At 46.5% G+C, this 21,982-nt stretch overlaps 1 protein-coding gene across 3 annotated transcripts in view; it reads left to right on the top strand.

Annotated features, from left to right (window-relative positions):
* The window catches only part of MRPS10 (mitochondrial ribosomal protein S10), a 240,645-nt gene that overhangs the window by 39,384 nt on the left and 179,279 nt on the right, over window positions 1-21,982 (top strand). For all 3 annotated transcript variants that reach the window (XM_069608504.1, XM_069608506.1, XM_069608505.1), the window contains exon 3: window positions 15,990-16,059. In XM_069608504.1, the coding sequence (XP_069464605.1) occupies window positions 15,990-16,059 (70 nt within the window). The remainder of the gene's footprint in view (window positions 1-15,989; window positions 16,060-21,982) is intronic.

The following is a 21,982-nucleotide window of genomic DNA, read 5'->3' as shown; positions in this document are numbered from 1 at the left end:
GAGACGACGCCAGCAGCAGACTCCTGTACCGGGAAGTGCCCGGTGAGGCCCTGCAGCTGTGCTGACCCTGTTTTCGAATCGACAGGGAAGACCCGTACAGGATGACTTCCTCCCTTAGGCTGGTGGGACCAACTAGCCTCAAGACCGACTCTATTTTGGCGCAACCCCCGACTTGCTGAGACTTTCCAAGGCTGCAGAATCCCAACCATCTGTGAGTGCATTGTTTTCCGAAGTGCGAATCAGGCCAAAACTTTGCGGGCATCCAGAGGACCCTACAGAAGCAGGAAATCCATGTCCAGAGTCCCCTCACCAGAGTCCAGGACCGAGGGATCCAGGAACCTCTTACCAGAGCTGTTTGTTCTTCATTGGTGCTGAGAAAAAGGCGCCAAAACCACAAAGAGCCGCTGAATTGACAGAAGTCCATTGCTGCCGAGTCCCTCTCTCGAGTGCTTCTGCAGGTGCATGCCAGACGTCCTCCCTTTCGTCACCATGACCAAGGACCGGGAACAAGGTTCTGCTGTATTGCATACAGAAGGCATCCAGCTGGAACAACCTCTTCAGTTGAAAGATACTGTGGGGTTTGGTGTATAATATGCTTTTGCCATTTTGGGTGCTTCCTACCTTTTGGGAATGCTAGAGTTGACCTCAACCTATTTGCACTGGCCTTTTAGCTTGTGCTTTCTAAAGGTGACTCCTCTGGAGTTGCTGTGATTTTATTTTTGAACAATGACTATTTAAGAACATTTTTCTAAGATGAAGAGCATCAGAACTTTGACTTTGAACATTGACTTGGCTGTCCTGGCTCCCTAAAGGCCTCCTTCTGAACCTAGTGGCTTTGGCAGTGCTTGTTCCCTTACAGGTTTTAATTGTTGAACACTTTAATGCTGGGATAAAAGACTGCCTACACCCCTTTGGGAGAATCTAACTGTTTTTTTTCTAGAATATCAATCTGTTCTGATCTAACCCTAACCTTTCCCTCCTTAATAACTCAATACTGCAAAGGTGATGCAAAATAAGTGTTATACTGACCTCAAATGACGTCAACTCTGGGTGCTAGAAAATGTGTAACATATGAATGAATTACTCACCTGCTTTATTGTTCGCTTTTTTTAATTGAATCCTAATTTGGGATTAATGTTACTGCTAGTTACTGCTTTTTAAAGAATGCTTTAAATATCTGTGTATAAATAAATAATGTATTATATAACTTTAAGTGTTTACTTGGATACCTGTATTTACTGATTTCATTGTACAGCTCAAATTACTCCTCTTAAAATGAGCCTGGCTGCTCAGTCACACTACCAACTTCTGTAGCAAAGGCCTATATTAAAAGGTGGGTTACTTAATACCAAGCGATAGTCCCACACCAGTTGGACTGCGCTAATTAACACTTGTCCCTCTCCTAGCCCTGCTTTGTGTCCTACTGGGGATCAGGGGACAGTGCACTCGCCCTGTTGGAATCTCCCAAGCCAATCGCGCACAGACTGGCCTTGCGAACGCTTGGCCTGCCGAGGTGAGCCTTTTCCATTAAACTTCCAGGCCCCAAGGCCCTCTGAGAGCCCCCAGCAGCCCACTCCCAGCCCGCGCCCAGTTCCTGCTTTCCCAGCCCTCCTGCCCCGCCCATCCGTGCTCCCATTGGTCCTTGGACCGTGTTGTGGGGATCCTAGCCCCACTGCAAGCTTTTCCGGCTCCATTAGCAGCGAGCGCAGCGAACGCTTGGCCCTGCCGAGGTGAGCCTTTCCTATTAAACTTCCAGGCCCCAAGGCCCTCTGAGAGCCCCCAACAGCCCGCTCCCACCCCGTGCCCAGTTCCTGCTTTCCCAGCCCCCCTGCCTCCCGAACCAACCAATCGACGCTCCCATTGGTCCCCTCGGCCGTTATCACCACTCCTCCCAGGGCAGCCCTCTGCCCATGCAGCCAAGGACAGCTCCAAAAGAGGCGGCTCCAGGAAGTGTCAGCAGGGGAAGCCAGTAGCCAGCCGTCAACCCTCCGCTACAAGGACCAGTAAGGTAGGCCTGGGTTAGTGCAGAGCCACAACTCTACCCTATAACCCTAGCCACTTAGCAAACCAAGATTAAACAAGGTGATTACTCCCTACAACATCTCTCACCCGCAAATTAAAAAAAGATTTAATCATTGGTTAATAATGTACTAACCTGACCCGCTGGACATAGACCTCCCCCTCCACACAGGTCTCTCAAATAGAGCGGGAGTTCCCAAATCACATTGTGTAACATCTAAATTGCACTGAGACGGGTCTCAAATCTAGTAGGGGTCTGTACCCAAATTGCACTGTGTGATATTTAGTCAGCATTGATAGGCCTCTCTCCCACCATACAGGTCACTCAAATCTAGTAAGGGTCCAAACTGCATTGTGTGATATTTAGACAGCATTGTTGGACCCCTCCCTCACTATACAGGTCATACAGGTCTCTCGAAGTTGGTAAGGGTCTGTGTTCAAACTGCATTGTGTGATATTTAGTCAGCATTGATAGGCCTCTCGCCCACTATACAGGCCCCACAAATTTAATAAGGGCTCTGTCTCCATACTGCATTGGATGGTTTTCAGACTGCATTGATAGGCCTCTCTCCCACTATACAGGTCTCTCAAATATAATAAAGGCTCTGTCTCCATATTGAATTGGGTGATATGCAGACTGTATTGATAGGCCTCTCTCCCACCATAGAGGTCTCAAGTGTAGCAGGGGTTCTATCGCTAGACTGCATAATACAATACTCAGATCTCAGTGACACAGGTCTCTCGAATCCTGATAACCAACCCACCCCTTAAGTAAGACAGAACCCACCGGTGAAGTGCTGTTGGGTGATACCCTGATTAGGTTCACGCCTCATAAGGCACTAGTCCTAACTGCGCCCCCCAGACCACCCTTCAACTAGTAGATAACCTCCTTAAAGCCCCACTGCTGTGAACCACGTATAGGTACACGAACACTAAAGAGAGCCACCAATAACACCCAATAAATAACCCCTAACCACCTCCCTTCCCCTCGCAAGACAGCGACTGAACGAGTCGGCAACATCAGCCAGAAATACCACCGACAGGCAGAGCCTTAACTGTTAGCGGACAGCCTCCTCACCCATTGCTACACCACAAGACAACCGGACAAAAAAACAGAACCAACCAGACATCAGCAAACAAATAAAGACTAAACAACCTCTTATAATGCCATGCAAACGACCCACTCCGAGGGAAAGGAAAAGAGAAGAAAGAACAAACACACCGGAACAGCAACTAAGAATTACAACTACAGAACACACCCCCGCAGTCAGGAACAAGAATCGAAACAACAAAGAGAGAAGAGGCAAATCCCTCTACTTAACTCCTTACCTCGCTGACAACTGGTCACCTAGGCAAACCAACCCAATGCTAGAAGCAGCAACATCCAACTACCCAACACAAACGCGCAGAAGAAGGATAAACAACACAAGAAACTTCAAACACACAACCGATGCGATAACAGCTTACATCACCAAAGCAAGAACAACTTCCAATCGACAACCACAACTCATGGAAGACTAACACGATGAAAACAAAAACCCAAGACTGAACCTAGAAGAACCCTTCGAAGACGCTGACACCCCAAAACCTACACCTCAACAAGAGACTGACCAGGAAGGAAACCCCCAACACCGACCAGAAGACGACCTCAACAAGAAAGCCCAAACCAAACCACTCCTCCAAACTCCACTGCAATCTTATAAATGCAAGATCGATGTCAAAACATTCAACAGAGATCTTCGACCTACTACACGACAACGGCATTGACATCCTGTTCATAACAGAAACGTGGCTGGACGACAACTACAAAATCACACTTCAAAGCTGCCTTCCAACCAACTTAAAATGCCTTCAAATGAGCAGGAAAAACAAAAAAGGAGGAGGCATCGCAATAGCATTCAAAAGACATCTGAAAATAAAAACAGATGAACCGCTCAACATCCTCAACTGCGAAACCATGGTAATACACCTAACCGCAAGCCCAAAAACCAACGTCACATTCATCCTGGTGTACAGACCACTGACATATGATGCAACCTTCGTCGACAACTTCATAGAAGCCATCACCAACTTAGCCATCAACCACGAACACCTAATCATCCTGGGGGACTTCAACATCTGGTTTGAAGACATTCACGCCAACTCCCAAAACTCACTGATTGAACAACTTAATACCATGAAACTATGACAACTAATCAAAGGGGCAACACACTCGGCAGGACACACCCTTGATGCAAATTACACCAAGGAAATACTCATCACCATGGCACCGCCGATACAAATACTGTGGAGCGACCATCTCATCATTCCATTCGTGATCACTTTGCCTACACAAGTCTGCATCCAACCTCCTAAACTTACGACCACAAAAAAAAGAAACTGGAAACACATCAAAGAAAGCAACCTATTCGAACAACTATAGTTAACCAAACCCTCAATTACAGAACTAGAGCTAGCTGACCTAGACGGGAAAGAGAGCTACTACACAAATGGATTGCAGACACAATTGACCAGATCACCCCAGAAAAACCAATCACCCCATCAAAACAAAGAGCAATGACAAAATGGTTCACCCCACTATTAAGCACCATGAAAAAGGAAAACAAAAAGATAGAACTAGAATGGAGAAAAGAATACAACCAAGACAATAAAAACACTGTTCCATAGACAAATCCGTGCATACAAGGAAATTCAAAAGGCGAAGAGAAGGCATTATGATGACAGAATCACCAATGCCACCAACTCACAAAAAAAATGTTTAACATCATTAAAGAGATGAGAAACCCACCAGGCTGTGACAACACCCCAAACCCCTCAGAGAAACTATGCAACGACCTTGCAGACCACTTTAAAAAAAAAAAATCAATGACATCCGACAAACCATACAAAACATACCAACCAACCACTACATACTACCAAACAAACCTATCACAGAACCTCACCACAAACTCAAAATCTTTCCCGGAATATCAGCAGAGGCATTCGCAATGCTGGTAAAACAAAGCAAGAAAGCTGGATCACCCATGGATCCCTGTCCCCCGGACATCTACAAATCAATCCTCGCACAAGGAACGCCAGCTGAATACTACAGAAACCTTCTGAACCTATCACTAGCAAATGGAACTGTACCAACGACCTTCAAATCAGCTTATATCAAACCACTTATGAAAAACACAAGTGGCGACGTAGAAGACCTCCAACTACAGGCTGATTTCAGACATTCCCTACCCGGCTAAACTCCTGGAAACCTACGTATATAAACTAACCCAAGAATACGTAGAAAAACACCACCTGCTAGACCAAGCTCAAGTCGGTTTCAGACCTGCAAGAGGAACGGAAACGGCACTACTATCCATCTGGGACGACCTAAAAACCAACGCAGACTCAAACGCAACCTCAGCCCTCATTCTACTCGACCTCTCTGCAGCCTCCGACGCAATTAGTCACGACACCCTAACCAAAAGACTAGAAGACATAGGCATAACAGACACAGCACTACTCTGGACTAATTTATTCCTAGCAGAAAGAACAGAAACCGTATGGATTAAATCCACTCCAAGAGTAAACGACTGTGGAGTACCACAAGGATCATCACTATCACCACTGTACTTCAACATCTACCAGACTCCGGTTATCAGAATCTTCGAAAAGTACAACATTACATGCTACAACTACACAGATGAAACTCAAATCATCTACAAAATAAGACACCCAAGCCGATCACTCAAGCCTAATCGAGTGTCTAAAAGAAGTCTTCAGCTGGATGACTGCCAACAGCCTAAAAATCAACCCAGGAAAGACAGAAATCATGATCCTATCCAAAGACCAAGAGAACGAAACCGCCGTCCAGTGGCCAACGGAAATGGGAACCGCACCATCACCATCTAAGGTAGTAAACAAAATCTGGGAGTCCTGATGGACAACACCCTAACCTTAGAACCACAAGTAAATGCAACAGTCAAGAAATGTTTTTTATGGTTTAGGGTGAAAGGATCGAATACAAAGGGTCGAAATGCAATTGTTTTGAATCAAAAGGACCGGAAAAAAAAACAAATGCACTTTTTTTGGGGGGGGGGGGCAAAAAGTCATTCGATCATTTTTTTTCTGGTCCTTTTGAGTCAAATGTATTGTATTCAACCCTTTTGAATTCGACCCTTTAACTGGACACTGTTTTTTCCCCCTCCATTTGGCAAGAAGAATCCTACCTTTCCTCTCCTTTACGCACAAAACACTCACTATAGTCGCCCTCATCCTGTCAAAAATAGACTATGCAAACAGCCTCTACCTCGGCATACCAGGATACCTCCTGAAGAAACTACAACAGATCCAAAATACAGCAGCCAGACTACTCCTCAAACTATCAAGAAGAGAACACATCACTCCGGCCCTAAAAACACTACACTGGCTCCCAGTAAAACATTGCATCACCTTCAAAACAATGTGCATAATGCACAGGGCAATCAGTGGACAAGGAGCAGAATTCCTTCAAAAGAACAAGCCAACAAGACTCCTCAGGTCAAGCAACGAAATCCGCCTGGAACCTAAACCATACCTCAAGAGAAAACTTGGAGGCACCTCCTTCTACCACTTAGCCGCAAAAACCTGGAACAACATCCCAAAAGAAATAAGAAACACCAAGAATCACCTAAAATTTAGGAAATTACTAAAAACCTGGCTCTTCAACACCACAGACTCAAACTGAAAATCGAAAGTGAAAAAAAGGACGACTAAAATGGAGGGGACACAGACAAGCCCATAACCGACTGTGAACAACTCCTTTATGTGGAGAAGCTCGCACAGCACCTGGACGAAGGACACACAGGCGACACCCATGGAGACGGAGTTAACAACAACCCCCACTCAGATCCCACCTTACCCGCACTCACCCCTTAGTTTCCACCAGGGAGAACAGTATTGTGGAATAGTCAGGATATTGGCAATCCCCACACTAACTGAGCTGTGGATATTGGCAGGTATTCTAGCCGTACGAGTGGGAAGGGAAGACGGGTAGGGCAGCAATGGAGGCTGGGAGAGGAGGGGGACAGATGTGAAAAGAGACTTTGAAGGCCGGGCGGACCCAGGTCAGGACGGATGCGCAAGGGTGCTCCCGAAAACCACCTGGGGAGATTACAGACGCCCAACATATCTATTCAGGATATAAATGTCAACTAACCAATTGCACTAACAATTCCACCCTCTGCATACTCCTCTCAAAACACCAAACCAACCACACAACCACAACCCTACACCACAACAAACTGCACTAACTTCACTGCATTGCAACAACAAAACAAAAACACTCATAGACTTGCACAACTACACGACGATTACCGGCCGCAAAAGACCCCAAGCCCAGCCAACAGACCCACCGGGCTGAGGCTGCCAACAGCACATCACTGCTCTCTTGCATTTTTCCAACTTCCTCCCACTAACCCCCCCTTCCTTCGTTTTTCAGAGCCACCAGAGCGCCAGGGGACCACTCCGGTGGTGATAGTGCACGGTAAAAATCTCCTTTAACATTAACATTCTCTTCCCTCCTCCTCCCCTTCAAACCTCTGTCCCTACTATTTTTCACTCTGCCTTCCTACCTCCACCTTGGGTGTTACTTCCTCTCTTCCTTAATACTCCCTCTTCTCTTACCACCTACCCATCTACTGCTACTCCTAACTCTCTACTACTACCACTTCTCTACTACTGCTGCTTCTCTACTACTACTACTGCTGTTGCTCTACTACTACCTCTTCTCTACTACTACCACCCTTCTACTTCTAAGACTGTCCTCTCTAAATCTCCCTCCCCAGGCCAGTCTCACTTACTAGCTCCACAGGGTGTATGGAAAGGACAAGGAAAACTTCAAAAGGGCCTTAGGACCCACCCCTTCTTCCAGTGCGGCTTCGACGCATTCATTCCATGCAACAAGCAGTCCATGTTGACTGCCTTCCCCCGTTGCTGAGGCCTTCCTGCTGGCCCTTTTTAACATTACAATCCCTGGTGAGCTTGTGGGGGTTTCTCCATATGTGGGCTTCCCATGGCATTGTTCTCTGCCTCTGCTCTGGCGTCACCCCTTCCTCTCTCCAGGACCTGCTGGCACTGCTCCGGGGTGGCTCCAGTTGCTGCGCTCACTCCTCTGCAGCCTTCCCCAGCTCTGCAGAAACATGAATTTGGACGCGCCGCCCCTGCAGGTACGTTTGGGGCCCCCGGGGGCACTGCCTGTGACCATGCCCCGCACAAGGGGTCATGGGGCCTTCTTGTTTGTACCCGGTTTCAGCGACTGGAATGTCATCCTGCTCCCGCCTCTCAAACACCCAGGGCAGTATCCAGCATTGGAAGTGTTTGTGTGTGTGGGGGAAGAAGGAGCAGGTGAGCCATGAATAAAGTCCTGCTACTTCCTCCCCCACAAATGCACCTTAGAAAAGTAATGCTAAACTGACACACAATCAATGCTGCCCCCTATATGATGATTTGACTCCATACCTTCTTCCTGCAACATTCAGACAAGAGTGGGACATGGAGCGGTGTGCTCCTGCTCTGCATCTGGCTCTGCCCCTTATTGGGCCTGCAGTGCAGTCAACGACCTGGGGTGGGACACAGAGCGTGCACCTGCTGTGCCCCCCATTGTGCATAGAGGGTGCGGAGCAGGAGCACACAGCAACACTTCTCTCGCGGACAGGATGCCCAGAAAAAAAGGCATGCCACAGTAAGAAAAGGCTAACTGACTGCCCTCAAATGGCATTGTAGCCAAGTAATAACACATACCATACATGCACATTTACTAATTTGCATATGGATTGCACCAACAGAAGTGACTTCGCAGAAAAGGACATTGCAAGGAGCATCATCAATCTTTGATACTTTGAGGCAGCATGAAAGTGACTTTAGAATAAGTTGCCATAAGTAAGGCATGGCAAATAACTTTGTGGTGCAAAATGCGTAAATTGCACTATTATTATCTGTGAAGCAACTCGATAGTCATTAGGCTTATTAACATAAGCTATTAAGTGAATCACTTATGGAGCTGCAGATAAGACAGTGTGATCTGGTTTGCCAAGGATCATAGTTTGGTTAAATGCTGAAACCGGGGTGTGGAGAATTTAATCAACTGAACACATCTTCACAGGTTTAGTTGATATATAGATATTTATTAAGGTTTTTCTTTGCATTGTATGTGCCTAAATAATATTTTATTAATAGCAATGCCTTAGAAGTAAACTTCATTACATAATAAACTAGCCTTTCATAATAAACTAACTTTGCACTATATACATCATCATAGAAATATGTTGAGCAATAGGAGTATGGCTTTAGTTTTATTCTCCCTGTCCTGCATGCACATTCACAATAGCATAATGCAGCTTAATGGGCGCCTAACAAATCGCCCTTGGGTTTTAAAGCCATAGTCATTATGTCATAAAGCATGCAGCATTATGCACCCTTCTCACTTCTGATCACCCCTGTTCGCATTTTTTAAGGGACAAAAGTCCTTAATAGTCCCCCTCCCTCTAATCAGTGCCTAATGGATCCCATTGTAATGCTCTGTTAACAAGAGCAACTTGTCAGCTCCCTGGAAGGGCCGCTCTGCTGTCCGTAGCTCTAACAGGAAAGGTGTCCGTGTCCTGCTGCCAGGACACTGAGGGTGCTGAGCAGGAACACTCTGCTCCTTCTCGGCACCCTCATTATCCCGGTATGGCTCTTAAAAGGGCCACTGGGGGTGTGGGGCAAGCTACCCTGCACACCTTGGTCGGTACGAGCCATGCTGAATACTGGCCTTGTCACATTTATTAATTAGAAAATGCACCAAAACGGTAAGAATTCAATTTATAACGTGTGGATCTTCCCTGTCGCTTAGAAGAAAGGGCTGGAGCTGCAGCGATATCTCAATTGGCTTGGCGGTAGCTGAAGTTGCTGCAGACCTCCTTCTTCGGAATGTTTCTTCCAGTGGTCCACTCTGGCTTCAGCATCAATACCCTCGCCTTTTATGCAGGTACCCAGACGGTCAGCGTTCATGCAACTTTCAAACTTTGGGTAGATAAGCAAACGAGGATCACCTGGATAGGGGAGACCGTGGTTGCACTCAGGGGAATACCCCAGGCGAGACGCAGTATCCCAACGAGACGATAGGTGAAGGACAAGAAGTCCCAGAAGCCTTCATGGGATATGCAGGCCCCATGGTCTCTAACCCAAGAGAGAGGTAAACCGGTCACCCCGGAACAAAGCTGGCAAGTTGGAGGACAAGATAAGACAGACATAACTCCATTCCCAACACTTCTTTGTCTTTCCCTAGTTTCGATCACAGGAAGCACTATTTTTAGGCAAGAATGTATGCAGTACCCTTTGGCTGCACTACAATAACCTTGATCTCCTGGTAATAGGGACCCAACCTTTGATATAGGTCTGAACTACACAGGTTGGGAGTGTGGTCGAGCAGCCAGTCTTATCTCAAGAGGGGTCAACGTGAGCAGTAAAGTTGTGAAACAGAGTTTCACAGTAGCACCTATTCAAATAAACGCTTACACTCAAGGTTTCTTGATAAAACAATTATTCATTTATTTCACAGTCCGTTATATAAGCCTTCTTCAGAAAGAGAGCAAAACATGTAATATTTAAATATACTTCAAAACACAATCTCAGTTTCTCTAAATCAGATGACACCCATTGGAGATGGCACACAGACACTTCGTACACCCTCAGGTGACTTAAATAGCTAGGACACTGTGGGCACATTGATTTGTCACTGGTACATTTAGAGCAATAGTGAGTTTGGTGGAAAAGATGGAATAGAGAAATAAAACAAAGGTTAACAAATGACTCCTAAACAGGCAAGTACTTTTAAGCACCTTCCAAAGCACAAGTCGGAGGTAAAGCGGAGTCTCTCAGGGAGCCCGGGCAATCAATGTTAATTGTACAATGTCAAGGGGAGCTGAAGATCTTCTTTGCAGGTAGGCAAAAAGTACTTCACAATGTTTGTAGAAAATAGAACACTTGAAGGGCCACAACCTGAGAGGCTTGTGAGGGGCAAAGCTTTAGCAACTCTACAAGGTAACCAAAACATGTCTCAACTGAGAGCAATCAAGGCCACACAACAAGAGGTAAGTTCTCTTAGACTTTACAGTACCTCTGGTTAGAAGAAATGGTTCCAGCTGGCTTCTGTTAATGTAGAGCTCTCCTGATCCTGTTGTTCCTGAGCCTCAGTCGTCGGGACAAGATGGAGGATGTCTGGGGACTCCTGCTGTGCAATAGGAAGGTCAGCTGCAGCAATGGGCAAACTTCAATTCAGCAGTTCATCTGGGTTTCAGCTCCTCGCGTCTGACCGCAAATATCAACACAGTGGTTTTCGTCTACCACTTCAGACTTTCCTTGCTTCTGGGGTCCAGCACTCTGTTCAGCTGGCTCAGGCTTGGTCAGTCCTGCATCGAGGAAGTCCGGAGGATCTTCCTAGAGCTCGGATCCGACTTAAAAGCAACGCACAAGATTTGGTGTTCCTCTCCCTGGCTCTTCGGTTCCAGCAGCAACTGCAGTGGAAATGTAACAAGCTTCGAGAGGATGTCCAGGCAGGCTTGCTTTGGAGTTCATTGATCCCACCAACTCAAAGGGAGAAGTCGTTCTTGCAGGGCTTCTCTAGTCGAGGCGAATTCTGAGCTTCAGCAGAGCAACAGGGCTAAACCGGGCAAACCAACGGTCCAGGAGTTGCAGCAGGCGCCTCTTCCAAGTTCTACTTCGGATTCCCTCGTCCAGTGGTCGACTCTGCCTTCCAAGACAAAAAGCCTTGCCTTTTATGCAGGTTTCTCCCATTCATTCCAGCCTCGCTGCCAATCAACCAGCAGGGTGGCTGTCCTTTCTGGACAGCCAGCCGGCCAATCACCTTTGGGTGCATTCCTGTAACTAAGGAGATTAAGCACAGGGAGTTTCGGGCACCTCCCGAACTTCCTGCCCCTGCCAGACATGCTGGAGCCAGAGGCGGGCTTCACTTGTGAATCGTGCCAAAGACAAAATGAACAAAGGGACCAACCCTGGTTTGGCGCACAGAGTAAATCTCAAGAAGTACCTTCCCGACTAGAAATGGCAAAAAAAGAAGACCGCAGCCATTTTGACAAAATGGGTACCAATGGGTGCCTTACCGTGGCTGCGAACGCAGTCCGCAGTAAAAACAGACAATGGTAGTAAAAAGTAAACCACTGCCACCAGCCATTAATTGTAGGAAGGGTAACATTACCTGAGAAACTAGACAAAGGGGATACTAGGTAACCCCTCCAGCACCCTATGGTAAGATGGTGTGTGCTGGGTCTAGAAAGCTAGAAAATGTAAGTAAAGCCCATTTCACTTCACTGCTCTTGGAAGCAGTAGTTTATCCAAGAGAAGGTATTTAAACCTTAGGGTTTTCTAAGAGACTTCCCTGTGCCACTGCACTGAAGGTGCTGTGTGTCACAATGTAAAAGATGATGCCTATGGAGTTTGTCAGACTCCAAAGTTAAAAGAAACACGCAGTCAAAATCACAATAAAAATACATGAGAGAGTGAGAAAAAGGGCTCACTCTCTCCAGGTTAGAAATTAAAAGTCCTGAAGTCCAGCAAAAGAGCTGGAGGTCTCTAAGGTAGAAGGGAATTAGCACATTTTTGAGAATTCTCCCTAACAACTATGACGACAGTACCCTCATGTCAGGGTGTCTGGGGTAAAGGGTAATCTGGCACAAAGGGAATCACATGTATTATATAAAAACAGGGCCAGGAGATTCCCCTCTCTCTTTTGCCAATCGCCTTGTAATGATGTCATTTATAGATAAAAAAAATCCCCATCTTGTCTTGTATCCCACTCCCCATTTCCAACATGTACTGGGACGAGGAAGAGGCGATCGAGAGCAATAAAGATGTCCCCTTAGGTTAACATAGGAAGGCAGGGAGAGGCCTTCTACTATAATATAATCAACCCAGACCATTTACACCTGACTCCACTTGACAATCACTTCAGGTATAAAAGGTGTGATTCTGCCAATAAGTTGAGTGAGCTGCGATTGCTGGTTGGAACATGAAGGCAGCAACACGAGAAGCCTGGGAGGACCGGAGGAGAAAGGGATGCCAAGACGCTTGTCCGCTGTACCAGAGGAGTCACAGCATGGCGAAGGAGCCGTGTCTCGGTGAACCCGGAGGAAGGCGAGGTGCTTCTTATTGTTCATGTCCAGGCCAGTGTTCGTTCCCCTGGGACATGTCGGTCCAAGAGGTGCCTGAGGGGCAGGCGGTGAAACCCTGGCCTCATGCCCTGCATCTCGGGGGTGGGGAAGGGCGGCTTGCCTGCGCCGTGTTGCCTGGGTGAGTCTCTATGTGAATGAGAAGGAACCCAGCGGCGTGAGGATGGCTGGAGCGGGAGTGGCGGCCTGAAGGAGAAAGCAGAAAGTAAAGCAGCAAGCAGAAAGAAAGAGAAGGCAAGGAAAGCAGAGTGTACAAGGGGCACGAAACGAAGACAGTGAAGTGAGGGTGCAATCAACCCAAAGCAGGAAAGGGGTGGTGCATGCGACCTGACAAATTGAAAAGCAGAGTGACAGAAAGCAAAGAAGGTGCGAGTGACCCAAAAACAGGAGAGAAATGTGCAAGCGACGCGACAGTGAAAACGAGTGAAAGAAAGTAAAGAAAGGGGAGAGTGACCCGAAAGCTGAGTGTACAGATGACCCGCAGGTTGAAAAGGGTAAGTGCAAGAAACGCGATACAAAGAAAGGAAGGTGCAGGGGTGTACGGCCAAAGAGCAGAAGGTGCCAACGGCATGATAAAGCCAAGAGGTGTGTGCAAGAGGCATGTGCAAGAGGCACAGCATAGAAGAGAGAAGAGTGCAGGTGTGCACCATAGAAGGACCGAAAGGTGAAAGAAGGTGATAGAAAGCCTGAGTAGAAAAGGGCACGAGGGAAAGGTGCCCAAAAGAAAGAAACGGAGTACAAAGAGAGGTGTCAGGAGTCAGAGTGGTCGCACAGAGCCAATGCCTGGCGTTTTCGAAAGTCTCTGGCACTACCCCATGGAAAGACTTGTGTGTTAAAACTGTGCATCTTGACGAGGTGAACTTTTGTGTGAAATCAGAGGGGCCTAGGCTTGGGGAAGGGAACCCCAACAGACCCTGAGACATTGTGAACGTACAGCAAGAGCCCTATGTAGAAGGTTCCAAGGGCAACCCTTCTGAGTTGAATTATTTTGAACTGGCAGAACTACACCTATTGCTAAGACTACCTAAAACCAGCTGTGGTTTACATTTCCTTTTTAGCTACCAATTTTATCTTTAAGAAGATCCCTGCACACGTTTTGCCTAAGCGTGAGGGCAAGCATAGGTTTAGAGGTATCCAGTCATTTTTACGAAACAAAGTTTCGAATACAAATCTTTAGAATACTTTTTGTAGAAAAGTCATTTTTTCGAATGGTCATTTATTCGAAAAAAATTTGATTAGCATATCGAAATATATCTAAATGAAAAATGATCTAAAATAGGGTTAGGGTTGGGGCTTCAGTAAGTTTAGGGGTTAAGTTAGGGTTAGGGTTATGTTTGGGGTTAGGGGTTAGGGTTGGGGTTGCGGTTGGGGCTTGGGTTAGTTTAGGGGTTAAAATAGGGTTAGGGTTGGGGCTAGGGTTTAGGGTTAGGGTTGCGGTTGGGGCTTGCGTTAGTTTAGGGGTTAAATTAGGGTTAGGGTTGGGGGATGAGGGGTGGCATGGGGTTTGGGGGGCTGGGGGATCACCCCCCCCAATATACTCAAAACTTTAAAACGTTACAAGGGGCTGGCCAGTGCTGAAATTTCAGCACTGGACAGCTCCATGTAACATTTTAAAGTTACAAAATAAGCATTGAAATGCTACTTTTAACATGTGAAAGTGCATTTCAATTGAAACCAGTCCATGTCTATTGTTGATGGATTGGTTTAGAAAGAAATGCATTTTTGCATGTTAAATATAGCTTGCCAAAGCTTTTTTTTTTCGAAACTTTGTTTTCGAATGTTTTGTTATTCGAAACTTGTTTTTTCTCGAAAAAATCACCATAAACCGGTCTAGACAGACAGATTTTGGTTTTGGACTTTCAAACATGGACGGCCCTTCGAAACATCAGTTGAGGGAACAATCCCTTTAGAGTTTGGGCTAGTTAGGTATTACACCAACCCCAGAACTTTATTAAATAAAGGTTTTGAAACTGTTGCCTTGGAGTCTGTCCCTCTCTTGATACCATACCTGTCTCAGGGCCTCATTACGACCCAGGCGGTAAGTTACCGCCTGGGTCGTACCCTTACCACCATGGTGTAAACTACGTTTACACCATGGTGGATGGTGGATTTACCGCCCCATTCCAAGGTGAGTGGGGCGGTAAATCCCCATTTTACCCTTCCCCATTCCCCTTTTTGCCCCATAGGGCATAATGGGAGTGGGGAAGGCGCTAATTACGCCACCGTAAATTACGGTGGTGTAATTAGCACCATGGTCCCTTAGCGCCATGGATTTTAACGCCTGCAAAAAGCAGGCGTTAATATCACCATGGCGCTAAGGGACCTTGTAATCAGGCGTTAAGGGTCGGCGCCGTTTACGGCGCCGTTAACCCCTTAACGCCTGATTCGTAATGAGGCCCTCAGTGTCAAAATTCTCCTTCCAGCATATTCTGAAACAGAGTTAATATGAGATGGGTTTGTTGGTAAGGTTACGGTTCCAGTTGGCCTTTGCAGTGAACAGTAGCTTCCTGATGGTTATTGGTGTCACGCCCCTAGTTCCTTAAAAGCAGGAGCTAAATAGCTCCCAACAATGCAATGCGCGGAGATGATGTACTGCAAAATCCACTTCTCAATTTGGCCGAAAAAATCGAACATTCAAATGCATGTAATTCGTTTTCTAAATGTGTGTTTTTTTTTATGTATTGCTCACAACATTCTTTCCGGGAGCCCCTTTGTATTCAAATAATTACTATGAATGATAGTTCGCAAGTAAAGTTTGTCTTGAATTCTTTTTTTCCCCCCCTCTCTTAGTAAGAAGCATTTATTTCAACGAACATCCAGTATCCATAGTAATTCTTCCCAGCATATTGAAAATCCTCTGGTATGTATCAGTCCATGCATCGCAAAAGTGTATTCATTTCAGTGTGGAAGGGAAGAGGGCACATCATTGACAATTAATGAAAGAATAGTTTTGTAGTTTCATCAGACAATCAGTTGGGTGAAACGAAGTTAGAATTAATCATTAGAAAAAGAAGCCACTTACTCTTGAGTGAACAACATTCTAACTCCCTGAAGCACATCCGTTGATGGGCATAAATGTTCTTCAAAGCCAGTCAGATAACCCTTACCCCAACAAATCAACAATGGGTACTGCTGGGACAAGTGCGAGGCACGTATCCACCGTTAGGCAACCCGGTTTCCATTGCGCTTTCCCTTGTTCACCTATTGGTTGTAATGGCTGAACAGTCAAAAGCAACTCTTGGGAGGGAGTGGTTAAAGAGACAGTAGAATACATATAATGTTCAATAAGGGGTTGTCCACATAAATATGTGAATAATTGCACTATTTTCTGTGGATGTAAATAAAATGTTGTGCATGTTGCAGGTAAGAAAACTGATTGAGGAAGGTTTTGCCCTCCGCAGTTAAGATACCAGTAGTGTCGAATGCCAACTGGATTATTTGGATATGGAGATGTCGGAAGCCCAGTGGGGCTTTTCCGAATGGCTGAGCAGGGGAAAAGGTCCTGTTACTGTGAAACTTCCTCGATGCAAGTATAGACCCATTCTTAAAGATCTGGCCCAATCCAACAAATCTGCAGTCCTGATCAGGCAAGCGTGGTTGTTCCACGCTGGTATGAACATATATAGGTGGGAAAATGTGTGCAGAAATGTGCATTTGACATCACTCATCCTTGGGGAAAGGGTTTGTAAAATCAAAATATTGAACAGAATGTACTGGACACCACAGAAGCTCTACGAAAGGAGTTTGCTTGAATCCAAGACTATGTAAAAACAGGGTTGGTTCATTTGAGCATATGTTTTGGGAATGTAGCAGTTTAAGGGTATTCTGGAACAAAATAACACAGACAATGGACAAGGATTTAATGCTGGATGTTGGTTATGATTTTTTTACCATCATCTTGGGGGAGGATTATCTAATAGAAGATTTAGCATTCCTGCAGAGGTATTGGTTCTACGGAACATCTTTTTCTGCGAAGAAAATTATTTTGTGGGAATGGAAGAGTGGGAAATTGCCTACTGCGTCACTATGGATGGAGATTTACATTGAATGTCTTTGCTAGAAAAGGTGATTTTGTACAGGAATAAAAAAAGCAACCTTCATGAAGAGATTAGGGGGAGGTTTTTGAGTGTTCTGTTCACCAAGTGGGTTAGGAAAGGGGAGGTCTATAATTGTATAATATATAATTGTATATGTTTTCTTTGTCACTTCTGAATCAATGTACAATGAATAAGTGAATACAAAAAAAAAACAATAGCCGCCCAGTCTCTGGTTTGGCAGTAACAGTTCTGATGGTGACAAAAATGTTTTGCGGTTTGCTGTCCGTAGGAGGTCTTTGATTTATTGATTTGGAAAAATTGTTATGTTATGGGAGTTTTGATAGAGCGCAGATTTCACTGAAAGGCATCTTGGCACTGTGTGTTCCTCTGCAGAAGTGCTATCCAGAATTAGAGCGATTGTCACAGAATAAAAAGATATATTTTAAAATGTTTTCGAAAAGAGAGTACGTTTAGTTTCATTAGGCATACAGAATGGTAATAAGTTCCTGAGTTTTGATGCCTGTACCGAAAAAGGAGCGGCCGCGTTCAAGATGTACAACAGGTTAGATCTTAGTGTTTATTTTGAAAAATGAAATTTGATTTTCTTAGCAAAAGGAGTCGTATTGGGCCAATGTATTCCTTTAAAGACTATACATAGGCTCTCGAGGATTATTCTTTTCTTGATCGGAAGCCAGTGAAGAGTGTATAATGGAGTGTAACCAGTAAGAAAGTATATGAATTGTAGCACACGATTATCTAGATATCAGAGTCATTATTTGTAGAAATGCATGTTATAAATTGAATTAAGGTGTATGCAGTTATGCTGGTAAACATTTCATGTATACATAGATTCCACCTCCCTCTGTGTGAAACACAATTTAGTGTACACCCCTAACAAGGGATTAGTTCACACACTCAAGTCACTAGAAAGAAGCGCAGGAAAAGGTTTACAAAATATATGAAACTAGCCCCACGTAGCCAAGAAACACTAGGTCAAATCGGGTGTACAGTAATTGGCCTGAAGGCACGAAGTGCAAGGCAAAGTGTCAGTGCCAATCTGATTAACTGGGCAAAGGCTGCTTGCTGTTCATTGTCTGTTTCCTCATGAAACAATTTTATTGTTTTCATCCAGAAAAACAGAACGTAAAAGAAAACCATCGATGCTTGACATGGCACGACAAACAATCTTGGCAAAAGGATACAATACAGGGCATTACATCTAAGCCCGGTTCCACCTTTGCGCACTGCTTTTGTAGCATATTTGCCAGTCCAATGGCTACCATACCTTTGTGAACTTCGCAGGGCACCCCCTTGCATTGTACACATGTCTTTCCAGGGCCATACATATGTCAATTTCGGCCTCCCAGCGAGCCATCTGCGGACGTTCCGGAGACCCCTACATTGAAGTGGTACGACGTCCTTTCATTGCCTGCAATTGCAACGGCAGACATTTCAAAGTGTATGTTATAACGAAAACGTTAATCAAAGTATTTAGGGCGGGTAGCAAAGGGCAGATAAGGGTTTGGTGGGTAGGGATTAGGTAAAGACAGGTGGGAGAGGGGGGTTTAGGGTTGTGACAACACCCCCCCAAACAAAAATGTCGTTTAACGTTTTCGTTAGAATGTACACGTTCTAATGCCTGGCATTGTGATTGCAGGCGATGAAAGAACTTGGAACCATTGAAGCAATAACTTTCTTTGAGTCCCAGGGTGACTGCCAGGAACTTCTTGTCCTGCTTGGTAAGCCCCTCATCGTCCCATATTCCCAATATTCCCAATATCAGACATTTCGGGTCCCTAGGGCCCACCACCTTCAGTACCTTTTGACAACTTACTTATGCATTTCCCCCACAACAGTTGTGCCTGTGAGCAGTCTCAAAGAGTATGATAGAAAGTGCACCCTGGCAACCCACATCGTAGACAACAATCATCATCAGCCCGCCCCAACCCACAAAGCCTAATGCGAGAATTGTAGACCTGATGCAAATTCTTAATCTGGATAAGGCGGAGGGAGCCTGGCTGACATACCAATCTCCCGGGGGAACATCAGCGCTTCCACCCATTCCTCAGACTCCAGGGAGCCCACATCCCTTTCCCATCTATCCTTGAGGCGGGATAATTCCTGCGCCCCATATGCAGAGATTACTTGATAAAGCATTGAGGTGACCTTTCTCTCAATTCGCCAAGGGAGTATATTCGCCTCCAGTTGGGAGCACGGCTGTATTTCACTCAAGACCTGAAACTGAGCTTGCACTGCATGCAACAGCTGTACTTACCTAAAGCGTTCGCTGCTGCCAAGGGAAACCTCTCCCGTAGCACCTCGAAGGGAAGGAGACCACCCCCCTATGTCACATCCGCCAGGCTCCAGATCCCAAAGTCTCCTTACTCCTAAAGTGACCCATCTTTAGAAGCTCCGGCAAATGTACATTGCCCGACAAGGGTGACTAGAGTCGACCCCCCCCCAACCGATATGCACATGCGCCTCTTTCCACACCTGCCGCACATGCTTCGACATAAGGGGGAGCAACCCTCCTCTCCTCTTTGCCATATAACACCTGTACCGGGGTCCTCGTCCACCCCCCACCCCCGATCTGCCCTTGCTCAGATACAATATGAGGCTGCCTGTTGTTTACGACTCCTAGCTGTGGCACTCAATAATATTGCTGCAGGAAGGGTAAGCCAACCACCCCCCCACGCCCAAAGCGACCGCTGGAGGGTCATAAGCACTATGCAAGCTTATTTACCTCTCCATAGAGGCCCCCTGAGCACTCCATTGATTCCGTTGAAGACCTTCCTGGGTATCAGGAGTGAAGCATTCTGTAGCATGTACAGGAACTTTGGCAGAGCGATCATCTTGAAAAGGGCCGTTTCACCTGAGCTGCACTGCCAATGGTTCCATCGCTAGGGTAAAGAGTAGGGGTGAGAGGTGGCAAACCTGCCCCGTTCCCTGCCCCAGGGGAAATGTTTTAGAGCAAAACCCATTGACCCTCACTTCCACGACTGGCGATTTGTGGCGATTTGTACAGTAGACACACCCAGCTCAAAAAAGTTCTCACCAAAGCCCATACTCTCCATAGCGACTCCCAATGCACAGAATCAAAGCCTTTTCAAAATCTACAAACAGTAGGGCTAGCAGGTCCGAGCATTGTGGAGTCTTACCCCAGAGCCATTTGTACCCTGCGCAGGTTCATACGAGTAGACTTAGATGATATACACCTGCACTGGTCCGGTGGACCAGGCGGCCAGTAACCTTCAATAAGCGGTTTGCCAAGACCCTAGCTAGCCAGCACTTTCGCTTCCCCATTTATTAACGAAATTGGCCTGGGGGAGGCACAGAGTTCCGGCGGCTTGCCCGAATTGCAGAACTATTATGCATGCCTTCCGCAGATCGTCCGCGAGTATGCCGTCTCTCCTACACTGTTGGAGTAACCTGTGCAGTGGTCCAAACACTATTGCGCCCAGTTTCTTCCAAACTTCACTGAGAAGCATTAGGTCCCAGACACTTGAAAAGGGCAGAAGCCATTAAGTCCCATTGTCTGCAATTGGGTGATAGCCGCCACCAACTCTTCTTCCGAGATATGTTCTTCCAGCTCATCCCGCTGCCGCTCTGTCAGCCGTGGGAGCACCTCTGGACTTGGCCCCCCCACCCACTGTTTCCCAGTTGGCAGGACGGAGCGCTATATAGGGACTCGTAGTACCGTGAAAACTCATGTGTGATGTCAGCGTCTCTCATTACCTCCTCCCCTGTATCTTTTTTTTAACACTCTCACAAACCCACTTGCCCTCTCCCTATGCTCCATCCAAGCAAGCATCCTTCCTGCCTTGTCTCTGGCCTCATGGATCTGGCTGCGCTTGAGCCTATGTGTCAGCCTTGCATTGTTTAATGCTACATTCCTGAGGGTTTCCTGCACCCTTCTCAATTTAAGCTGTGCCTCCAGAGACCCAGACGCCACCAGATCCGCTTTGATCCTACAACAGCCACCTCTGCTTCTCTCACCGCCTGTGCATGTTGCCTACACCGTGCCACTACCAGCAAGATCGTCTCCCCCCTGAGAACCATTTTGTATCCCTCCCAAACCATGACTGGACTATCCACTGATCCCTCGTTCAACTTATTCCTGTATGGTGTGCTCTAATGCCTCTTTGAACTCCGGGAAGCCCAAATAGTATGAGTTCAGCCTCCACGTGGGTCTGGTTGACTCATGCCTGCTCCTAGCGTGACGAGTAGTGGAGAATGGTTCTGAGATCCCCCTAACTAAGAATCGTGCTGACAGCAGCCTGTGACTGTCTCCCAGCGGGATGAAAAGATTGTCCAGCCTGAAGAAGGAAGAATGAGCCCCAGAGAATAAAGAATTCCCAGCATGCAAGTGTCTAGCCAGCCCATTGTCCCAACAAAGGAGCTCAGTTTGGTAGGGAGCCCCAGATCCCTACTACCCATGTGAGACTTGTTGAGACTTCAATCCATCATCTCATTAAAATCATCCCCCAATTAATCTGTCTCCCTCGCTCCAACGCTATGAGCTTCTGAAGGTCATCTAGCAGGTCCCTTGTGAGGGTGGGGGTGGAGCGCATACACTGCTACAACACCCCATGTGGCTCCCCACAGTCCCTCCCCTCCCCCCACTCCTGGATCATCACAAACCTTACCTGGGGTCGTTTTGCACCTGTGGGACCCTTGTGTGTTTAAGGATCATAGGGCCTCTCCCACCTCTGGCCAAGCCCACGTGATAGGCCGCTCTGTAGTTTG

This window comes from Ambystoma mexicanum, chromosome 4q (genome assembly GCF_040938575.1).
Source record: "Ambystoma mexicanum isolate Mex_15411 chromosome 4q, UKY_AmexF1_1, whole genome shotgun sequence".
In the NCBI taxonomy this organism is placed as follows: domain Eukaryota; kingdom Metazoa; phylum Chordata; class Amphibia; order Caudata; family Ambystomatidae; genus Ambystoma; species Ambystoma mexicanum.
This window is presented reverse-complemented; position numbering and strand designations above follow the sequence as displayed.